The 18,099-nt window shown below is 42.2% G+C and overlaps 1 protein-coding gene and 1 pseudogene across 1 annotated transcript in view; both read left to right on the forward strand.

Moving 5' to 3' along the window:
* LOC144509864 (alpha-1,6-mannosylglycoprotein 6-beta-N-acetylglucosaminyltransferase A-like) overlaps positions 1-17,617 on the forward strand; it is a 115,102-nt gene extending 97,485 nt beyond the window's left edge. Inside the window, exons 14-17 of the mRNA XM_078238786.1 lie at positions 4,119-4,235; positions 8,268-8,342; positions 13,406-13,563; positions 16,222-17,617. Of these exons, the coding sequence (XP_078094912.1) occupies positions 4,119-4,235; positions 8,268-8,342; positions 13,406-13,563; positions 16,222-16,438 (567 nt within the window). The 3' untranslated portion in view covers positions 16,439-17,617. The remainder of the gene's footprint in view (positions 1-4,118; positions 4,236-8,267; positions 8,343-13,405; positions 13,564-16,221) is intronic.
* On the forward strand, positions 10,093-10,243 carry LOC144481979 (U2 spliceosomal RNA; annotated as a pseudogene).
* Positions 17,618-18,099: the final 482 nt, after the last annotated feature.

Consider the following 18,099-nt stretch of genomic DNA (forward strand, 5'->3'; position numbering starts at 1 on the left):
AAAAAGGAAAAGTTCAGTTCTAATATTTCTGCTTTGTCCATTCCTTCAATGATCTAACACAACAAAGATGATGGAATATCAGTGCGCTGGAGAGAAATCTATCTCAATATTAGGAAGGCTGCTGCAACTGAAGCCGTTTTCCATTTTTTAAAAGAGTTTATTTTTGTTTTATTTGGTGAAAAATTGAAAGGTCTTGAAAGATGTAAATAAATAATTGATCAAGTTCTGCCTCTGAAAGAAAGGCCCTTTTTTATATGTCTAAATGCATTGTTAGATTTAGTGCATGGATGAAGAGCTAATTTTAGTACACAGATGATGATCTCTATGAATAATTCAACACTTTGACTTGTGAATACTTTCATTTTTGCAGTTTAAGTTTCAATAATAAGATTGGAACTGGGCCATCTATTCCTGATAATTAGCAACTATCTTTTCAACTGCAAAAATTCCAAATCTTTATGTTAGATATCTTATAAATTTCCTCATGTACATTCCCTGGCTCCTCAGACTAATGGGAACTCTCTAAAATCCACCATGTTCCTAAGAGATAAATGTGATTCCAGTTGTATCCGTCCTGAGATAATGGCCATGTAACTGAATTCTAAAGACTGACCATGCTGCTGGTCACTTCCAGTATGGCCCACAAGGTGACTCATGCTGAGAATGGCACAAATGCACTGTGCATACACCAGAAGTGTCAAAAGATGTCAGACAGCCGTTCCTGATGCTTGTTGAAAAAATGCACACTGAACGCCAATATTATTCACTCTCAGACCTGGGCACAATACCAATAACTGAGATCATGGCTGTGACTGTCAGATGAATTTCTTCACCATTGGTATAGAACATAGAACATAGAAAGCCACAGCACAAACAGGCCCTTCGGCCCACAGGTTGCGCCGATCACATCCCCACCTCTAGGCCTATCTATAGCCCTCAATCCCATTAAATCCCATGTACTCATCCAGAAGTCTCTTAAAAGACCCCAACGAGTTTGCCTCCACCACCACCGACGTCAGCCGATTCCACTCACCCACCACCCTCTGAGTGAAAAACTTACCCCTGACATCTCCTCTGTACCTACCCCCCAGCACCTTAAACCTGTGTCCTCTCGTAGCAACCATTTCAGCCCTTGGAAATAGCCTCTGAGAGTCTACCCTATCCAGACCTCTCAACATCTTGTAAACCTCTATCAGGTCACCTCTCATCCTTCGTCTCTCCAGGGAGAAGAGACCAAGCTCCCTCAACCTATCCTCATAAGGCATGCCCCCCAATCCAGGCAACATCCTTGTAAATCTCCTCTGCACCCTTTCAATGGCTTCAACATCTTTCCTGTAATGAGGTGACCAGAACTGCGCGCAGTACTCCAAGTGGGGTCTAACCAGGGTCCTATAAAGCTGCAGCATTATCTCCCGACTCCTAAACTCAATCCCTCGATTAATGAAGGCCAGTACGCCGTACGCCTTCTTGACCGCATCCTCCACCTGCGAGGCCGATTTAAGAGTCCTATGGACCCGGACCCCAAGGTCCTTCTGATCCTCTACACTGCTAAGAATGGTACCCTTCATATTATATTGCTGCTTCATCCCATTGGATCTGCCAAAATGGATCACCACACACTTATCCGGGTTGAAGTCCATCTGCCACTTCTCCGCCCAGTCTTGCATTCTATCTATGTCTCGCTGCAACTTCTGACATCCCTCCAAACTATCCACAACACCACCTACCTTGGTGTCGTCAGCAAACTTACCAACCCATCCCTCCACTTCCTCATCCAGGTCATTTATGAAAATGACAAACAGCAAGGGTCCCAGAACAGATCCCTGGGGCACTCCACTGGTCACTGACCGCCATGCAGAGAAAGACCCCTCCACAGCCACTCTCTGCCTTCTGCAGGCAAGCCAGTTCTGGATCCACAAGGCAACAGCCCCTTGGATCCCATGCCCTCTCACTTTCTCAAGAAGTCTTGCATGGGGGACCTTATCGAACGCCTTGCTGAAGTCCATATAGACCACATCCACCGCTCTTCCTTCGTCAATGTGTTTGGTCACATTTTCAAAGAACTCAACCAGGCTCGTAAGGCACGACCTGCCCTTGACAAAGCCGTGCTGACTACTTTTGATCATACTAAACTTCTCTAGATGATCATAAATCCTGTCTCTCAGGATCCTCTCCATCAACTTACCAACCACTGAGGTTAGACTCACCGGTCGGTAATTTCCCGGGCTGTCCCTGTTCCCTTTCTTGAATATAGGGACCACATCTGCAATCCTCCAATCCTCCGGAACCTCTCCCGTCTCCATCGACGATGCAAAGATCATCGCCAAAGGCTCCGCAATCTCCTCCCTCGCCTCCCACAGTAACCTGGGGTACATCCCATCCGGTCCTGGCGACTTACCAACCTTGATGCCATTCAATAGTTCCAACACATCCTCTTTCTTTATGTCCACATGCTCGATCCTTTCTGTCCACCGCAAACCAGCAGTACAACCACCCAGATCCCTTTCCACCGTGAATACCGAGGTAAAGTATTCATTAAGCAGCTCCGCCATTTCTAACGGTTCCGCACAAACTTTTCCCCCTTCACCTTTTAAGGGTCCTATGCCTTCACATCTCATCCTTTTACTCTTGACATATTTGTAGAAAGTGGTTACTATCTCTTTTTCCCATGATCCTGCTGTCATGTGAAATCAGAAAGGGAGGGTTGGGCGGGTTGCTGATATAAAGCAAGACATCTAGAATCATACCATCTGCAGCTTGCCCTTAATGCCATTTAGCAGGATGAGGATGTGGTGGGACTTGAGAAAGCAATAACACACTAACCCTCAGTGGCGATGCCTGCTGGAACGGGTGCTGTCATAGCCAGCTCCATAATGCAACAAGACATTGGGCTCAGTGAATGAAGGGCCTGACTCCTTCTGGTTCTCCACTATGCCCCTGGACCACCTTGTCCTGCAGGAGAGATAGAAGAATACCACTAATTATGTTGCATTTGACAAGAGGAGGCAGAACCAATTATCTGGATTCACACAAGGTATTAACTGAAAATGTTCATGTTGAATAAACAGAATTATTTTCTCAGAGTTGTTTGGAAGATATTTTAGGGTGATGTATGGTGCATTGAGCAGACTGTGAGGTTGGTGGTGTGGTGGCGAGGAGATGGCGTGTGCAGTTGCATTCACTGACAGTCGCCCTGAGGTCATTGACCATCTTCTGGTTCTGCTATCACATCTTTGGGGCCAGACAGCTCAGGAAATTGACCTCCCTGCCCAACTTTAGGAGGAGGTTCCTTGAGGGACTGCTTAGCCCTTACACCACAACCCCCACCCTGAAAGGAAATGGTCTCTCTCTCTCTCTCTCTCTCCACACCTGCCCATCAGCATGACTAAGTCCTGCAGCACCAGATTTGTAAACTGTGGAGTCCTCCTCCGCCCTGTGTTCAGTTTCCTTTGTTTGCAGTTGCAAGTCAGAAGCAGCCTGTAGTGATTCATTGCAGCTTCTCCAGCTGGTGTGTGCAGCCAGCCAGCAACTTGGGTCATGCTGAGATGCAAGCAGAAAGCATTTAAATAACAAATTATGATCCTTACGCCCAAAAATGTGTGCCAAACAGTTTTTAGACAATAATTCTATTAATTCAACTTGAGCATTTACTCTGATTGTCAATGAGGTGATGTCTTGGATGAATCCAAATGTTTGCTCCTGCCTCCTCTTGTGAAACCACTCAAATGAGGATTTTATTGGGAACTGAGTGAATGAAGTGAGAGGACTCCAAGTTGCTTCAATTACTTTTCAATTACTCTTCCTGAATATACATCTTGCTGCAATTTCAAATGTCTTTACAGATCAGTATTAGTGTCCTAGTCCTTCTCTAAAATTGTCCATTGTGAAAATCAGTTAAAGTAAAACAACTTCAGTTAGAATTCCAAAGAAGTTACATTGAACTTGAAACATTAACTCTTGTTTCTATCTCTATAGATGTTGCCAGACCTGCTGAGCTTTCCCAAATGTTTCTGTTTTTGTTTCAGATCTCCAGTGCCCACACTACTTTGCTTTTATTTTAAATTCATTAGTATATCAGATTCCTGTACTAAAAATTCAATCTTCATTTCCACTCACAGCTTTCATCTCAGCATCCTTATGCAGAGGTTTATATTGGGAAGCCCCATGTTTGGACTGTTGACATTAACAACCCCAGTGATGTAAAAGAAGCAATGAATCAAATAATGAAACTGAAGGTATGTGGAAAAACACACACAGTATAAAATCGTGTTGCACACTTGCACTTTACTGTGAATAAAGAGGACGATAGATCTCAGGAAAGTAAAGAGAGTGATGAAATGGGCGGACATATGCTTTCCCTTGGTAGAGAATTCTAGACATGATGTGGAAATGCCGGCATTGGACTGGGGTAAACACAGTAAGAGTTTTAACAACACCAGGTTAAAGTCCAACAGGTTTATTTGGTAGCAAACGCCACTAGCTTTCGGAGCACTGCTCCTTCGTCAGATGGAGTGGAAATCTCCATTGGAGTGGCGTGGAGATTTCCGCTCCATCTGACGAAGGGGCAGCGCTCCGAAAGCTAGTGGCGTTTGCTACCAAATAAACCTGTTGGACTTTAACCTGGTGTTGTTAGACTCCTTACGGAGAATTCTAGAACCAGGGGACATAGATTCAAGATAAATGGCAGTAGGTGTAGAGGGGGCATGAGGAATAAGTTTTTTATGCAAAGGGTGGTGGGTGTCTGGAATTCCTTGCCCGAGTTGGTGGTGTAGGCAGGGACCTTAAAATCTTTTAAGAATTACCTGGATCTGCACCTTAAGTGCTGTGAGCTACAGGGCTATGAGCCAGGTGAAGGAAAGTTGGATTAGGAAGGGCACCTGGGTGTCCTCGGTTGGCATGGACAAAATGGGTCAAATGGCGGCCTCCTGTGCTGTAACTTTTCTGTTGTTCTATATGGCAGGTGCAATTTAATGCAGAAAAGTGTGAAATTATGTATTTGGTAGGAAGTATGAGGTAGGGCTAAATACAATTTTAAAGGGGATGCAGGAACAGAGACCTTGGAGTGTGCATAAACAACAGTGAAATGGCAGGACAAATTGGGAAAAGGCAGTTAGGAGTATGTAGGATCCTTGGCTTTATAAAATGAAGCAAAAGCAAGGAGATTATGGTAGATATTTATAAATCACTGGAGTAAGGCTCCAGCTGGAATATTCGGGGCACTACATTTTGGGAAGGATGCCAAGGCCTCAGAGAGGGTGCAGAAGAGATTTATTGGACTGGTACCAGGGATGTGGGGCTTGTGATAGACAGAGAGCCAACAGAAGCTTGGGTTGGGCTCCTTTGAAATGGTTATGGGAAGAGTTTTGACAGAATAAACTTGGAGTAACTGTTTTCAACACCAGGAGGGTTGAATAACCAGAGGACACAGATTTGACATTTCAATATTTGGGCAGATTCAGTAATAAATTTCAAAAAGGAATTGGATAGGTTTGTGGGGGAGAGGGCAGGGGATTGGGGTTAAATAAATAGCAATTTCAAAGGAATGACACAGGCCAAAGGGCTGAATCACCCCTGTCTGTGCTATATCATTCTTCCATGATAAATTATTGTAAAACAAGTCAGACCAATATTTTACAAATTTGAAACACTAGGCAGGAGATTCTTGCAAGATGTATGAGTTGGCCACACTCAGCTTATTGGACGGTATACAGTATATGTGGCAGATAAAATTTAGCACAAAGTATGAAGTGATGTATTTTGGCAGAACGAGTAGGGTGAGGAAATATAGACTAAATGGCACAATTCTAAAGAGGGTACATGGACAGAGGGACTTGGGATGGGGTTCATGTGCACATATCTTCGACAATGGAAGGACATATTGAGGGAATAGGCAGCTAAGCATATGGGATCTTGGGCTTCATAATTAGAGGTGTTCAAAAGCAAGAAAGTTGTGCTGAACCAATATGAACCACAACATGAATATTGCATCCAATTCTGGTCATCACATTTAAGGAACGATGTGAGGTTCCTTGAGATGGTGCGGAGGAATTTTAGTAGTATGGTTCCAAGGATGAGGAATTTTAGCTACAAGGCTAAGTTGGACAAGCTGAGTTACTCTCCATGAAGCAACATAGCTTGAGGGAAAATTCTATTGAACTATAATATAATAACAGGTTTAGATAAGGTCGAAGATGCAGGGGGATATGAGGAAGACCTTTTTTACGCAGCGAGTGGTAATGAGCTGGAACTCTTTGACTATGAGAGTGGTGAAGGCAGAGATGACGAATAATTCCAGAAGAAAATTGAGTAGTCATGAGGGGAATAAGTTACAGGACTATGGGGATGGAGTAGAAGGACAGGGCTGATTGGATTGCCGTTTTAAGATTCAGCATGAACTTGATGGATCGAATAGCCTGCTTCTGTGCAATTACGACTCTATGATTCTAAATATTGTGAGCCAATACATTTGACTAATTTCAATTTCTCTGAATCATTAATTCTTTGTAAAGATTTGTATTATTGTTCTTAGTCTTTTTTCTGAGAAACTCGTGGATAAAACTAGCGGACACTATGATAAGCAGAATTAACTTGTATTATTGTTCTGTGGCTCCCTCTAAAGGCAAAATAGGATTTCAACTTGATCGTCTACACAGGAGGGATATTTTCCTTTTTAATTGTAGCAATGATGTGTCTCTCATGGCTATGCTGTACACTGGTGGACACATTCTGCCTTTGTTGTGATACTAAACTGTACATTGTGATAAAAACAAAATGCACTTTGAAGATAGCAGAGTAAAACTGAGTTAACATGTCAGTTTGATTATCTTTTACTCGAATAAATCTGTTAGAGATTAAGTGTCTTGCACATATAGAGCATGGAAAATGCACAGAGGCGGAAGAAACAGGGGAATCATAGAATCCTACAGTGCAGAAGGAGGCCATTCAGCCCATCGAGTCTGTACTGACCACAATCCCACCCAGGGCCTATCCCCATAACCCCATTCATTTACCCTAGCTTGTCCCCCTGAACTAAGGGGCAATTTAGCATGGCCAATCCACCTAACCCGCACATTTGTGGACTTTGGGAGGAAACCGGAGCACCCGGAGGAAACCCATGCAGACACGGGGAGAATGTGCAAACTCCACACAGACAGTGACCCAAGCTGGGAATCAAACCCGCGTCCCTGACACTGTGAGGCAGCAGTGCTAACCACTGTGCCACTGTGCTACCCTTGTGCCGCCCTGAAGGTCTATATTCGGGTGGAGGGCAGGAGTGATGAAATTACAAAAGTAATGATGGTGTAAAACAAAAGGAAGTGGTGTGAGAAAAAATAAAGAAGAGATGGATCTCGAGGAGGTGTAAATGTTTAGAGTAGAATTGCAGAGGGAGAGGGAAGCAAGGAAAATCTGGCAAAGAGGAGAAAGCGCCTGGGGGTTTGGTGGAGAAAGTGGGTAAAGTTCAGAGGTGTGAATCACAAAACAGCCCGTGTACTGATCCCCAAAGTACACCCAACCCACAACTCTGCCAATTGTTCTGGTATAGCCATTGGCAACAGCACTCTGAGAAAATTGGAGCCATGTTGAAGATATATCAAGAAACACTGAATATCATGAAGACAACAAAAACACAAAAGGTGAAACTTAATTTGGAATTCATGTGAAAAGGCAGATCAGACCTTAGTTTAACCATAATCCAAAGGATGGCACCTCAGTACAACACACCGGACTCCTGCAGTAGAGTGCCTTGAAGCTTTAGTACTTTAAGGCATTACTGAAAGACAGATGTTGTTTCAGGAGCCGTGGCTCTTGTCTCTGAATCAGAAGGTTGTGGGGTCAAATCTGAATCCAGTTTAGACTCCTGCATAGTGTCTTGCATTCCAGTGCAATACTGAGGAAGAACTGCACTGACTGCAATGCTCTTTTTGAGACACTAAACTGAGGTCCCATCTGTTTTCCTGATAATGGAAAAAATTGCTTGAAATTCAAAAAAGGGAGGCGAGTTCTCCTTCCCTGGCCAATGTTTATTCATCAACTAACAACACTAAAGCAGATTGCATGGTCATGATCACATTTAGCCTGCTGTGTGCAAATTGTCTACCTCATTTCCCTTTATTAGAACAGTGACCACAGTTCAAAAAGTACTTTGTTGGTTGTACTGTGCTTTAAGGTGCCCTGAGGCCATGATATATTCAATAAATGCAAATTCTTCCTTTTTTATAACATAATCAAGATTGCCTGCTTATAATAAAACAATATTTTTTGAACAGGTTGACTCATACTTACCATATGAATTCACCAGTGAAGGAATGTTGGAAAGATTAAATGTTTTCATTGAAAAACAAGTAAGTTTACAATTTAGCTTCAGAATATTGTCAGTGAAAATGATCACAATTTCAAATGTACTGGGTTGTAAAAAATGTTTAAAGTACAGTATAAAAAGAAATTTAAAAACTCCAATGATTTGCTGAATTTATCCAGTCTGTAGGTGAGTCATGGAGAGCAGCAGGTTCAGTGTTTAATTCCCAGTTAATACTGAGTTACAGGATCTTAGTTGAATTGGTAGTAAGGGCTTGAATATTAGCTTTAATGCCAGCAGCCCAGTCTTACTGGAACTGTGTGCGCATGCTGCATTCAGAGTTGGCTCAGCTGTGGTGCTCCAGATTTTCCAGCATTTTCTGTTTTTGTTTCAGATTCCAGCATCCACAGTAATTTGTTTTTATAACTTTCGGGTCTGCCTTAAATATTCTTTCAGGTACAATAGTTCTGGTCATTTTCAAACAGGGTCTATATTACATTTTATTGTCCAATATTTATATGATAGTTGTAAGCAGGTGTACAATGAACTGGATGTCATATCTTTTGAACATGTCCTCAGGAGCTTAATCAGTCTTTCTGAAGCAGACTGAAAACACTTCAGTGACTCAAGGCTAGATATGAATTGTTTAGATACTTTATTTTACAAATGGCAAATCAGTGTACAGAGTAGCGGATGCAGTCATGTTTTATCTTTCCACATTAACGTCTTTACAAGTTCAGATTCTGAGTACAGTTGTTCACTAAGTGCTGTAAAGTGAATATCCAGAATCAGAGCTGTGAAACTGGAACAATTACATAAATGCCACTCACTCTGTAAACTCCCTTGCTTAGCCTTCTGATCCTGATTAACTCTGGGCTTGAGGAGATGGTTTTCCATTGCTGAATCAAACTTTCTCTCCAGATTTATTTGGCTGCCTGATTGGCCATGTGTCCCTTATCCTTTTATCCGTCGTTCCCACCATTTTGGAGGCCAGTTCTTTGATTTCATTTCCAAGTTCAGTGATTCATCAATGGGATCTGCCAGTAGCAATCAAATCAATACCCCCCCCCCCCCTCTCCCCCCCCCCCCTTTCCTAAGAGCATATTCTTAACAAACACCATATGCTGGCTTCATACGAATAGAAACATGCACCTCCAAAGGTGTGAGCATTCCTGGAAATTCTAACCTATCACTGTCTATAGAATGCTGATATCTGCTCCCCACCTGTCCTTGCTAAAGGGTGCGAGGGCTGCTGGGCTGTGTCGGGCAACTTGTCTCATGGAAAAGCTCATCTCACAACACGATGATCAGTACAAGTGGCTAAGGTATTTTACAGTTTTACTTTCCTGATCAAGCAACAGATTCAGTCACCTGAATAGTCAATGTGGAACACCTTCCCAGTTTGTTCTGCTTTTGCTTTCCAACCACATCTGCTATGTGTTTATGAACTCTAACTATTTGTCTATAAATACTGAATGGATTTTTCCTTGATTTCTGAAATTTCTGTTTGTATACCCTGAGGCACTATGTCATGAGCACCACAGGAATGAAAACTTGTGGGAACATAACTGGAAGAAGTTTGACAACAAAACCAACACAGATGGGAAGGTAGTTAAGAAAGAGAAGAATGCAGATTACAGGGAAGAGAGGAAACAACACAAAATCATGGCCAGTGAAAATACATGAGTCTGACAAGAAAGAGAATGAGCATTGCCTGTAGTCTTTAACTGGCAGAGAGAACCAATTATTGTATTGAATCCTGCAATTGAAAATGCAGAACACTAAACGGATTTTGGATCGCTTCTTGGCCTTTTGGCTAAGATCAAGTGTAGTATCTGTTCTTATCATTGCTTCTCGGCCTTTTGGCTAAGATCAAGTGTAGTATCGACATGCTGTGCTTGGTTGAAGTCATTAGGTTACATTTGAGCTTCATTTGAAGCAATTTTTAAAAGCGGCATCTCGGCCTTTTGGCTAAGATGCAAATGAGATCAAGCCTTGGAGGAGGAGCTATGCCTACTCCAATCAGCTTGGATCATGTAGATCAAGCCCAAGACAGGAGGTGAGAGCCCTGTCTTGTCAGCTTGGATCGGGAATGTCTCAACTTGATGAAACTCTGAATTGGACTTGATTTGATTGAATTGGAATAAAAATACAAAACAAAAACAGATTTTGGGTCAAATCTAACTTGATTCCAGTGCAATTTACCATTGTTCCACCCACCTGAGTAGTCCATTGATACCTTAAAAAAAAACATCCCACTAGAAACAGCCTTTCATTCACAAAAACACCCACCATTACCCTTTGATTCTTGCCACTCACCAACCTTGGGATCCAATGTGCTACATTCCCTTGGATCCCATGGACGTTTACTTAGTTTCTGACCAATCTGCTGTATGGGACCTTGTTAAAAAACCTTGCTGAAATCCATGCAGGCTACTTATAATATAGTACTCTCATCAACCCTCCCAGTTAACTCCTCAAAAATGTCAATCAAGTCCATCAGCACGGTGGCACAGTGGTTAGCACTGCTGTCTCACAGCACCAGGGACCGGGGTTCAATTCTGGCCTCAGGTGGCTGGCTGTATGGAGTTTGCACGTTCCCCCTGCTGTCTGCGTGGGTTTCCTCCGTGTGCTCCGGTTTCCTCCCATAGTCCAAAGATGTGCGGGTTAGGTTGATTGGCCATGCTAGATTGACCCTAGTTTTGGGGGGATTAGCAGGGTAAATATGTGAGGTTGCGAGGATAGGGTGGGATTGTTGTTGGCGCAGGCTCGATGGGCCAAATGGCCTCCTCCTATGCTGTAGGGATTCTATGAAAACAAATTGAATTATGATCACCACCTCAATAACACACTCCAGCTGATACTCCCTCTGACCTGTCCAGCTTCATTTTCTAAAACGAAGTCTGGAACTTCCTTTTCTCTTTTTGAGTTTGCTACTTACTGGCAAAATGAGTTCTCCTGAATGGATTTTAAGAATTCAGCACCTTCTATGCCATTTACATTGATTCTATTCCTGTTAATATTAGCGTGGTTGAAACCCACTACTATTATGCCATATTGTTATTGCACTTCTCAGAAATTGGTCCTGATATTTGTTGTTCTATTTATCTCTGATTGTTCTGGGGCCTATTGTACACTCCCAGCAATGTGAGTGGCCCTTCTTTGTTCTTCAGCTGGTTCCATATAGTCTCATTTGATACCCTGAATGTCTGAATGCCTCTGAAATCGAAAGTCCTCCACTCTGCACAATCCTTCCAGCCACTCATTCATACGCACAATCTTCCTATTTCTGTAGTCACTAGCATGCGGTAAAGGGAGTGACCTGAAGGTTGCTATATTTGAAGCCCGCATATTCATTTCTTTCATAGCTTCATAAAATCTGCCTGAAGGACCTCATCCCTCTTTCCATCTCTGCTGTTGGTAATAATATGGACCACAACCTCAGGTGGTTCACCCTCCCCTCTCACCTCTGAATTTCTGAAGTCACTTAGTGGCATTATTCACCCTGGTATCAGGGAGGTGACATATCATTCTAAAACCACATCTACAGCTGCAGAAACTGCTGGCTGTTCTGCAAACTATTGAATCCTGTATTAATATGCTTTTCTGACCTTCTTCTTCTCATCCCCCTGCCCATTCTGTATCATTGAACCACTAATGGTCCCATCAACTTGGCTCTGGCTCTACTTCACAGAGGAACCATCACCCTCGACAAATGAATAGCAGTTGGAGAGCAAGGTGCATTCAGGGGAATTGTGCACGAGTTCTTTTTGTCTGGCAGCAGTCACCCATACACCGAAAGGTGCAAAGTGACCTCATCCTGAAAAGTGCTATCCATGTAGTTTTCAGCCTGACGCATGCACTGCAGTGATGACAACTGCTGCTCAAGCTCCAAAAACTGAAGCTCAAGCTCTTCCAGCTGAAGACACTTCCTGCACATGGTAATTGTTCATGATACGAGAAACGCCCTGGAGTTCCCACATGGCACTGGATGTGCGTTATTTTTAAAGAATCCCTACAGTGTAGGAGGCCATTCGGCCCATTGAGCCTGCACTGACAACAATCCCACCCAGGCCCTATCCTTGTAACCCCATATATTTACCCTGCTAATTCCCCTGACACTTAAGGGGCAATTTAACATGTCCAATCAACCTAACCCACCCATATTTGGACTGTGGGAGGAAACCGGAGCACCCGGAGGAAACCCACACAGACACGGGGAGAATGTGTAAACTCCACACAGACAGTGACCCAAGACTAGAATTGAACCCGGGTCCCTGGGACTGTGAGGCAGCAGTGCTAACCACTTGGCTAGGACTAAATTGCCCTGCCATACTATCTTAACAGACCAGAAATTAAATTTACTTGTCCCTGATCTGGACACATCAGCTACCCACCCATCAGCTCCTTTCCTTGTGCTGACATCACTTCAGGTGTTTTTGATACCTCTCTCTCTGATGCTCAAGCTCCCTTACCTCTTACTCTCCAGTTGAAAACAGTCTCGGGGACCTACAACCAATAATTCCCTTGCCACACTCCTGTTCTACCCTTGAACTTTCTCAGTTCTGCGCTTCCTTTTACTCCTGGCTCTGCTATTCAATAAATCTGACCTCTGAAAGGCTGTTTGTTTCTCACACTGTTTCCCCTCAGACTTGTGCTATCTGCGACCACATGTTTTCTGTGACCTCCTCTGCTGTTTTCTCTCAGGCTTGCACTCCTCACTCTCATCATCAAATTAGTACCTCAGGTAGCTAGTTTCAAGTTTTGTTTTGTATGGATAGGAGAAGTGAATATGAGGGCACTGGAAAAGGCATGATATCCAGTTAAGATCATAGAGGGATTCCATTGTTACATGGTCACCCCGAATCCACTACCTTGAATGCTATTGCACATGGGATATTGGGCAGTATGGACACACTGCTGAACAGAACATGGTCCAAAATGTTTACAAGAATGAGCAACACAGCTGCAACCAAAAGAATGTCGTGACTAGACCCAAAATTGTCGCATTCCACCTTCACAGCTCTGATTCTGGATGTTCACTTTACAGCGCTTAGTGAACAACTGTACTCAGAATCTTAAACTGTAAATTTAATGGCTTTACTACAGGATTTCTGCCGTCAAAAAGAAATATGGCCACCATTGACTGCCATTGTAGTTAAAATGGCCAAACCTTCCCAGTCATGTGTTGAAGTGTGCCAAAGAGAACAACTAATATGTGAACCTGCCTTCTTCTACCATCTCAACAAAGAAGTTGAGCTTAAGAGGTAAGAGTTTTTCTCTAGCTTTAATATTATGGCTACATCACCTTTTGTTACAAAGGAGTTTTTACGTTCAGATCTTATTTAGAGAACACAATCAATTTTATGCATATTGTTGTACTTAATTGTAAAACAACTTTTGTTAAGTTATCTAATCACAAGTTAAATTCTTCATAAGATAGATAAGTAAATGTAATAAGCCTGCAATACCATTCTTTGACAAATGACAGGGTTTGAAGTAACTGGGAAAATCGTTTGTTATGGGCACCTGTTTTGACCAAAAAGCTGATATAGCAGCCACATGAAAAATGTCATGAAGCTATAGTTGTTTGTACAAAGATTTTGAATATATGCAAATATAGGAATGAGGAATGGGCCACTTGGCCCCTCAAGCCTGTATTGCTATTCAATAAGATCATAGCTGATCTGATTGTAACCACAACTCCCACATTCCCACCTACCCCCCCCCCCCACCAATAACCTTGCTTTGCCCTTGAGAAGGTGATGATGAGCTGCTTCTTGAACGCTGCAATCCATCGTGTGTAGGTACACCCAAGTGTTGTTAAGGAGGGAGTTCCAGGATTTTGACCTGCCGATGGTGAAGGAACAGCAATATATTTCCAAGTCAGGATGATGTGTGGCTTAGAGGGAACTTCCAGGCATTCCCTTGCTTATCAAAAATATGTCTAGTTCTGCCTTAAAAATATACCAACACTGCTTCCATTGCCTTTTGAGGAGAGCGGTCCCAAAGACTCATGACCCTCTGAGAGGAAAAAATTCTTCTCATAAAATAGCAACTACTGGCATCTGTAGTCAAGAATTCAATTGCACAGGTCATGAACACAGTTAGATAATGTCTTGTAGTTGTTTCCTCTGCTGCTTTGGAGACATTTGAGTTCAAACTCCAGGATACAATAATCTGGCTTCACCCACTTGAATAATCGTTGCAAGGAACCACAAGATCCTCAGGCTGCATAGATACCTGTTACAGGAACAGGTTGGTGAAACTCATGAAGAAATGGCCACTAGTAGTGACATCTGTGGAATAACACAGAAGTAGCCGAGTGGTATTCATATCCGCTTCAAGTATGTGATTTTACATAATCTTGTACAAGTTACAATAGGCATTGCTTCTGAAAGAAAAGCTGAATTCGAAAAAAATAAATAAAATGCCACGACATGATCACATGTTAGCTATTAAATAGGACAGTATCAACCAATGTGGTTAGAATGAGAGAAAGAAGAAACAAAACAACCAATCAAAGGTCGCTGTATTAGTATGAGTTTAAGGTGAATGCTTGATCAAGGTCAGAAAAACGAGTAGTGGTGCCACAAATTTAAGTGTGTGGTAATCGGAGTGGTTGCTCTCCGTTCCGGCCAATCAGTTGGTAGGGGGCACAGGGCATGGCTCCAGGTAGTATGATGGTGCCCAACCTGTAAATATCTCGTGTGTTCCCAATAAAGTTTAAGCTTGTTTGCAACAAATCAGTTCCTGCCTCAAGTTATAACAAAGGGCAGCACACCAATGAATTGTGTCACCAGCCAAAGGAGAAATCAGTGTGAAAAAGGTTGAAACTTTGCATTATTCTCAGCATATAGTACTGTATAAGGTAATTACTTTCTGAACACTTTTTTAAGGAAAGTTTGATAAAGCAGTTTTAAATTTGCATGAGAAAAGTAATACATTAAAAATGCACTTCTTTAGAGATAGGAACCTCCAGCTATATTGGCAGCAATAACATCAGTATAACCATTGCAAATCTACATTGCAATAAATACTTGGAAAGATATTGAATAACGCTTAGGTAATAATGTAGAGCGGGATTCGTATGAAAAATTGTGAGAGCTTGAGTTAATACTTTGAATCAGACACCTTCCTGTATTAGTTTGAACAAACATAATTCCCCCTGCTATACAAAGTCTACAACAAAGTCTGTAACAAAGACATGAAGTCCCACTAAAAGTAACAAAGTATATGACCCAACCAAAATCGCACTTGTATCTTGTGATTCATTGTACAGCGATATTGAGCTTGCTTTCACTGTATGTTGTTGCATGAACCCAGGAAACAGTAAGATTGGTATATATTTTGGCATAACATCATGAGTTAATGAAAATACAGTCTAGTATTTTCCCCATACTTTCCAGACAAAGTTTTAAAGTTTATTTATTAGTGCCACAAGTAGGCTTACATTAACATTGCATTGAAATTACTGTAAAAGTCCCCTAGTCGCCACACTCCGGCAGCTTTTCAGGTACACTGAGGGAGAATTTAGCATGGCCAATGTGCCTAATCAGCACATCTTTTGGACTGTGGGGGGAAACCGAAGCACCCGGAGGAAACCCACACAGACACGGGGAGAAGGTGCAGACTCCACACAGACAGTGACCCAAGCCAGGAATCGAACCTGGTCCCTGGTGCTGTGCCACTGTGCCGCCCAAGTACAGAGTAACATAGCAATAGAGGTAGGCCATTTAGCCCTTCAAGCCTGTTCCACCATCCATAGAGATGGCTGATCTGAGAACTTAATCCATATACTCATCTTTGTCCAATATCTTTTTATACTTTGGGTAACAGAAATATATTGATTTCAGTTTTAAAATTAATGCTTGAGTGTAATAGTCAACGTGAAATTTGTGTGAATTGTTCACTTTCCTTTGTAGATATGGAATATTCTGCAATTTTTCAAAAAGGGAAAGTGATCTCTATCTACCAGCGTTTGACCCTCAAAACCAAATGTGCCTATTTCAGTCAGATTATTTGCTGTTCAGCTGTGCAGGATCACATGAACATCACAATCGAATCTGTCCGTGTCGAGATTATATCAAAGGACAGGTTGCTATGTGCCAGGGTTGTTTGAAAAACAAAGCACACAACTGACTTTCCTTGTTCACTGAAAGAAAAGAACCTACTGCCTTCAAATCATACTGCAAGGATGAATCCAAAAGAATTGCTGCAGCAGCAAAATGAAATCAATGGTGACAACAGGTAGACCAAAAGTAGCACTCATCAAGTCCTATTTTCAACAATGCGGTCGACGTAACTTAGAAACTGCCAAACAAAGCTTGTCTACTGCTGCCGTAAGACATCTTAAAAATATTAACGGTTACACTCCTGCCATTTAATGTTGGAAGCTACAATTTAATCCGGAGCTTTACGAGTTCTCACACAACTTACGATAGCGTTTTTCCTGACTGATAGCAAATGCATAGTCTCTCTTTCTGAATACATATCTGAACATCAAGACACTGGGTGTGAATCATCATATTGTAGCATCTAAAGATGTTAATCCATTTCAGAATTGAAAGTTGAAATCTAGTTCTGGAGGAGCTGGTTGGTTCTCTGAACTTGGAGCAAACTCTTGAGTTTGTTTGCTGGAATGCCAATGCTTTATTAGTGCAATAAGGTCTTTCCACAACCTGTACTGAGTTTCAAAAATGGATCATTGACAACAATGCTTTTGTATGTTAGTTTGTTTAAGACTAGGTTTTTTTTACCAATATAGGACTCACAATTTCGATTATTCATTAACGATAAAAAAGCACTTAAAAAGAATAATGGAACACAAACTACTGAACCCACATGACAAAGCTATCATGGATTAGAGAAATTAGAAGTCAATGGCTCAGTTAAACTTAAAGGACAAAATCAAACTTTTGGTTTGAACATGTTGTTCAAATATTTTGATTTTATAATATGATACATAAATTTAGCCAAGTATATAATGGTGCATGCAAAATTTCTGCAGTACCCAAATAGAACACCATCTGCACTCTTCACAGAAAATAAAACCCAATCGGGCTTGCAGGCAATGTTGAAAAGTAATCGAGGTATTATGGTACCAAAGGAGGTCATTTGGACCATTAAATCTATGCTAGCTTTCTGTAGAACAGTCCAGTGAGTCTCAGTCTCCCACTTTGACCCCATAGTTCTACAGGTTTGTTTCCCTCACGTACCCATCCAATTTTCTTTTGAAATACTTAATTTCGGTTCAACCATCATAGGCAGTGAGTTCCAGGTCATTACCACTTCCTACACACAAAAAATTGTCTCACAGCCTCTTGCTCAAAACCTTAAATCGAGGTCCCCAAGTCCTTGTGCAATCAACTAACAGCAAAAGATTTTCTTTGTCTATCTGGCACTGCTGCTTCACAGCGCTCGGGACCCGAGTTCAATTCCAGCCTCGGGTCACTGTCTGTGTGGAGTTTGCATGTTCTTCTCGTGTCTGTGTGGGTTTCCTCTCACAGTCCAAAGATGTGCAAGTTAGGTTGATTGGCCATGCAAAAATTGTCCTTTAGTGTCACTGGGCAAATACGTGGGGTTACGGGGATAGGGCCTGGATGTTATCGGTGCAGGCTCCATAGGCCAAATGGCCTCCTTCTGCACTGTAGGGATGTTATGATTTTATCTAAATCTGTCATAATCTTGTACTTATTTATCAAATCTCCCTGAATCTTCACTCCAGCAGAACATTCCTGGCTCACCAGTCTAACCTTGTAGCTAAAATTCCACACCCCGGCACCCTTTTGCAGCCTCTCAAG

Source organism: Mustelus asterias, chromosome 2, assembly GCF_964213995.1.
Source record: "Mustelus asterias chromosome 2, sMusAst1.hap1.1, whole genome shotgun sequence".
Taxonomy (NCBI): Eukaryota; Metazoa; Chordata; class Chondrichthyes; order Carcharhiniformes; family Triakidae; genus Mustelus; species Mustelus asterias.